The 6000-nt window shown below is 33.7% G+C and overlaps 1 protein-coding gene across 1 annotated transcript in view; it reads right to left on the bottom strand.

Annotated features, from left to right (window-relative positions):
- Nucleotides 1-320: 320 nt before the first annotated feature.
- The window catches only part of ACADL (acyl-CoA dehydrogenase long chain), a 53643-nt gene continuing 47963 nt past the window's right edge, over nt 321-6000 (bottom strand). Inside the window, 2 exon segments of the mRNA XM_032278801.1 lie at nt 321-1429; nt 5363-5449. Of these exon segments, the coding sequence (XP_032134692.1) occupies nt 1336-1429; nt 5363-5449 (181 nt within the window). The 3' untranslated portion in view covers nt 321-1335.

Below are 6000 nucleotides of genomic sequence, written 5' to 3'. Positions count from 1 at the left end.
CTGTGGTGGGGTGGGGGCTAGGGGAGGGATAGCTTTAGGAGAAATACCTAATGTAGATGACAGGTTGATTGGTGCAGCAAACCACTATGGCACATGTGTACCTATGTAACAAACTTGCATGTTCTGCACATGTATCCCAGAACTTAAAGTATAATAGTAATGAAAAAAAGAATAGTATCAAAATATTTTTTCTTCCTTCTGCTCTCTCCAGTTGTAATGGTTGTATTAAAAAATAATGTTTAATATCAACAATACCAAATAAAATGTTTGTTTTCGAAGTTGAGTAAGAATACATTTATTTTCTTTTTAAATCTACTTTAAATTAATTGTTTATTTTTTATAATCTCTTTTAAGTCTCAAATCGAATGTCATTTCTTCACTTTTCAATTTTAAATGCTTTATTATTTAAATTGCACTTATGCTTTAAATTATCTCTTTTACTTATTTACTTCTTTATTTAGTACTGCTTATTTGTTTATTCACTTATTTTTTAGTTATCTTGCCAGTTTGTTTGTCATCATTGCATTAAGAGGCTGGTTTATAGAAGACATAAAATAACCGTTAATAAATACACTAACTGTTACAAAATAAAAGCCATTGCTTTGATACCTATAACATGTACCAATATCTTGAAATTAAAGAATGATGGACTATTCTGTGTTCTTGGGTGTCAGCAATTGACAGAACCAAGGCATTCCCTGGTCAGGATTAGGTAAATGCTTAGCTGAGTCCTAGGGGTTTCAAGGTAGTAAGGCATGATGGCTTCCTGCTTCAATCAAAGCAATTCTCACTCAACAGTGTTTCACAGAGATGTTCTGCATAAACTTTTGTTTGAAGAAAAAGTTCCATTGCTTAAAAACAGGAGGTTGCAGTACAGTGATAAAAAAAAAAAAAAAACACTGTTTTAGGGAATTTGGAGCAAAAGGTAGCTGAAATGAGTTTACATTCTAAGTTATATTTTTCCCTTTAAAAGTTAATGTGCTGTCTTAATAGTGATTTTATACTATAATGACATAAAATTATTTCTGCCTTGGTTTGAAGATTTGGACAATTTATGTTTTTTAGAATTTTGGAGATAAATCAAACTGAAAATCTTTTACCTTTGGCTATATAAAAAATACTGTAAGTTAAACATTATATTGGAAAATGAGAATTTTGGCTTCAAAGATTTCTCCTTCTACTGTGTTAATCTTATATTTATATTTTATTTCCTTCTTTATAGAGAGAGCATATAAAAACATGTTCAGTGTTTCTTTGCTTTCCAAGTTACATTTTATCTTGAGTAGATTTAAAACCAGATTAGCTGTAATAGGATTCCAAGATGTGGGCAGATGTCTACTTGTCACAGACAATATATCTTGCAATCAGCTCCTTCACTATTTCATTTGCACCACCATAGATTGGCTGAACTCAGGCTTCCACATAAGCTCTGGATAAATCGGAAGATTATTTAATAAATAAATAAAAGATACTAGAAACTGTAAATTTTGTCTCACCAGGTAACTATTAATTAAACTATCAATTTAATGAAATACAAACAATAAAAGTCCTTCATAAATTACTTGTTTTTTCAATATAGCATTCATTCTAAATTGGAATAACAGTAAAAAAAAAAACTATTAAGATGTTAATAATCTGTATAGCTTTATTTTAATTTGATTAAAGATATTATAAATTTGAAATAACAAGTATGTTTCATCTGATTTAATTTTGTAAAATTCAGCACATATAACACTCTTCAAAAGTCTGTTTTGATTAGGAAATGCACAGACTGTTTTAGTTTCTTATATGTTTTCTAAAAAAGTTGAAATCCATTTGTTTTGCAGAAAACAAAAGAAAAAAATACATATATTCTAGCACTCCCACCACCACTATCAGGAATATAAACCGATGCTTTAGCAAATATTATTTCCCAGAAAGTTAGCAAGTAACTTGTTTTATGGAAATGGTTAATAATTAACTTCAGCGATGTGTGGAGTTAAAATACTAAGTGGTTGAGTCCATTGCCATACTCACACCAAAGAAAAGCCCCAAATATCATCAGAAGTTCATTTTTGATAGTCATGATAACAACCATGCCATTGTACAGCTGTTTTTATCTTGTCTCATCTCATTTTATCCTCTTAGCTCTGGGATTGAGGAGGGTTAAATGTTAATACTGTTTTCCTGGTAAAGGAACTGAAGTACAGAGAAGTTAATACATTTCCTAATTAATGGTTGCTATTTAATTGTCATGAACACATCATTGGCAAACTGGAATGAGGATGTAGGTATCCTGCCTCTTTTTCAAATGTCTTTTTTGTGTATCACAACACTTTCATTGGCCAAAAGCACTAGTTATTGAACTTTGGACTTTCTTAGTAGACACATTCAAACGTTTTTTTTTTTTCCTCAAGTATAATCATGGTGTTTTGCTTTGTTTAAATTTGATCTTTTTTTTTTTTTTTTTTTTGAGACGGTGTCTCGATTTGTTGCCAGGTGCCAGGCTGGAGTGCAGTGGAGCGATCTTGGCTCACTGTAACCTCTGCCTCCCAGGTTCAAGCAATTCTCCTGCCTCAGCCTCCTGAGTAGATGGGACTACAGATGCATGCCACCAAGCCCAGCGAATTTTTGTATTTTTAGTAGAGACGGGGTTTCACCATGTTGGCCAGGATAGTCTCGATCTCTTGACCTCGTGATCTGCCCGCCTGAGCCTCCCAAAGTGCTGGGGTTACAGGCTCTCTAAGAACATACCAGATTTGAACTTATTCTTCTCCATATTCATCAGAGTTCCCTACAAAGAAATGGGCGCTCAGTAAATGTTTATTGATATGATTTACTATATTACAAAGGAAGTTTAGAATCTCGGTACTTTCTGCAGAAAGCTTTAAAAGCTTGAGACATTTGTTTGCAAACATTTTTTTTTCTAAACAGATTTTGCTCTGCTCTACAAAATCTAGCACCTGCATTTTGAAGACTTACCTAGTGTAAGCCTATTTCAGCAATCCCAAGGCGTTTAGATTTTTTTTTAATGGACTAGACTTCTTTTCACATTAAAGAAGTGCCAATGGAGTAGACAAAGACAGAGATTAGTAGACCTTTTATATGTTACTAATTAAATTTAGTCATCAACTAAAATTAACAGTAAAAGGCAGCAGCAGAAATGTTTAACCACACTGCAATGAAGTTATATATCTAAGGCTGCTCTTCCTAGCATGGTAGAGAAAATCCTCAAATGGCAAACCTTCAACCTCTCTCCTCAGGCTCGAACCTAATGAGTAAGACTGAAATAAACCCACATGCTAAAGACCAATTATTTAAAAAGACAAAAACAAAAAAAGTAAAATAAAAAAGCAGAGAAAGCACCTCATTTATCTATGAAACCAAGACTCAGCAACATAATATATAAACTAATGTAGTTTAGTCTGCGGGATATAAAAAACACAATTAGAATGATTTTTTTTCTATCAAATCAAAGTTTATACATTACATCCACATATTGCCTAATGTGTCTATGTGACTTTTTGTTTTCTGAGACAGAGTCTTACTCTGTCGACCAGGCTGGAGTGCAGTGGGGTGATCTCAGCTTACTGCAATCTCTGCCTCCCGGGTTCAAGCAGTTCTTGTGTCCTCTGAGTTGCTGGGACTACAGGTGCCCGCAACCATGCCTGTCTAAATTTTTTGTATTTTTAGTAGAAACAGGGTTTCGCCATGTTGTCCAGGCTGGTCTCAAACTCCTGAGCTCAGGCAATCCACCCACCTAGGCTTCTCAAAGTGCTGGGATTACAGGCATGAGCCAATGTGCCTGGCCTAAGTGGTTTTTTTGGTATTAAGTGATACATGGAAAGAGAAATAGTAGGCTACTTTAAAAATTGATACAATCTTTGAACTAACAAACTGGCCAAGGAAGGTAGTTATTGTTTCTTAAAGGTAATATAAGTCTCTTAAACTGAAACCAAAGATTTCAAATAAGCCATCAAGCTACAATGTTTGCTTGGTATCAGCTTGAAGAAGTTGACTCTGAGAAAAGAGACCAAGGCTTATGCCACACTCTAATCTTAAGCCATTTAGATGGTTGCCTTCTCCCCACCTAATAGGCCTTTCTTAGAATGTGAATTAAACCACACAAACATTGAGCCACTACATAGCTTCTGGTCTTAATGTAATTTTAGTAAAATATTTCTTTTTCTCACTAAGGACTATAAATACATTAAATGTTTTCAATTATACTTACCGAAAAGGTAAATTTGAAATCATTAGGCTGCCAGTTTGAATGTGGGTTTCATAATTTTTCCCTTTAGATACTTTGCATTAAGATAAAAATCTTAAAACATTTTTAGACGCCTACAGCATTCTTACTCTCAGATTCAGACCAAATTGAACTTTTCTGTATAAATAAAAAATGTCCTTGAGAAAATTTTCTAAACCAAAAACATTGCTAAGTAATGAGAAAGATGTATTTTCTAGGGTGATGAGGAGAAATGCTATGGGCAGGCTTCTGAGGCAAAAGACTATGCTAAGAGAAAAGGAAATTCTGGAGATTAAGGAGGAAACGTGGGTGAGGACACTGCCTATACAAATTAGTACTGCTTCAAACTGATAAGAATATTCATATATAATATGATAAATAAAAAAGATATATTTGATTTCTTTCCATTTGAAGGAAATAAAAATGTATTTAGAAAAATAAAGATTTTTGATTTATTTTTTAGAGCAAAACAATCAGATATTTAAGATATGTGACAACTTGCATCCTTTGTATATGCCAGTTAACGTTTCTGTACTGTTTTTTTTTTTCTAAAGTAGTATTTAGCCAGACACGGTGGCTCACGCTTGTGATCCCAGCACTTTGGGAGGCCAAGGCAGGCTGAACACTTGAGGCCAGGAGTTGGAGACCAGCCTGGCCAACATGGCAAAACCACACCCCTACTAAAAATACAAAAAAAAATAGCATGCACCTGTTAATTCCAGCTACTCTGGAGATTGAGGCACAAGAATTATTTGCACCTGGAAGGCAGAAGGTGCAGTGAGCCCAGATCATGCCAGTACACTCCAACCTGGGTGACAGAGCGAAGCTGTCTCAAAGTAAAATAAAGAATACAAAAATTTTAAAAGTAGTACTTGTCCTTCTACATGACAATTCAAATAAGGTCAAGCATCAAGCTTTGGTATACTGGTCTCTTTACTTTCTTTAAGAAAGATAAAATCCCAGTAGTGAGTTGATAAAAAAAGCTGTTTCCATTTGCTTGAACACATTCTGTCTCTATTCAGCTGAAAAATTCAAAAGATTGCACATCTCCTTTCCCTCTACATTTGATGTACAAAGTAATTTTCCTTTTTCTTCATATCATAAAGAATAGTGTGTCAGAACAACCATACTTACTTTGCAATTGGGTACTCCCATATGCATCCCCAACCTCCAAGGAGCTGTACATACTCATAAGCTACACTATTTTGTAAATCAGATGTCCTAAATGACCAAAAAAAAAAAAAAAAGGGGGGGGCAGAAAGAAATGTTTGAAATGGATTTTCATGAGGTGCTTCAAAACCAGAAAACCAATTATGTATAATTGTTTAAATGTGCACATTTATTAAGCAATTAAAATGGCATATTAGCTAAGCAAAGGAGATGATAAAAATCACATATGAAATAAATTTCAAGAGAATTTTCATATAAGAATACCTTCTTCATCAATTACATTTCTTGCTAGGTTTTTGTTAGGCTAGAAACAAAAGTTAGAAAACATGATTAGGTTTCAAAAGGCTAGAAAAAGATACAGTAAAGACTTGAATATGTTCTAATTTATTTGGATTCTTTATATGATCTAAATTACTCAGCCACCTAGTTCTTTTTGCCCTTGTAATATGCTTTTTTTCTCCAATGATGTCACTTTCTACTTGAAGATCACGATTCTGAATTTCAGTATAAAAAAGCAATTTTTTAGCGTTCTGACTTTTCAGAAATAAATCAAAGGTAAAAGTGAAAACCCAAGAGGGCAGACTAACAAACTATATGCTATC

Source organism: Sapajus apella, unplaced genomic scaffold (genome assembly GCF_009761245.1).
Source record: "Sapajus apella isolate SASKATOON/1434 unplaced genomic scaffold, GSC_monkey_1.0 scaffold10, whole genome shotgun sequence".
NCBI classification, from domain to species: domain Eukaryota; kingdom Metazoa; phylum Chordata; class Mammalia; order Primates; family Cebidae; genus Sapajus; species Sapajus apella.
Note: the sequence above shows the minus strand (reverse complement) of the source record. Positions and strands in the feature narration are given on the sequence as shown.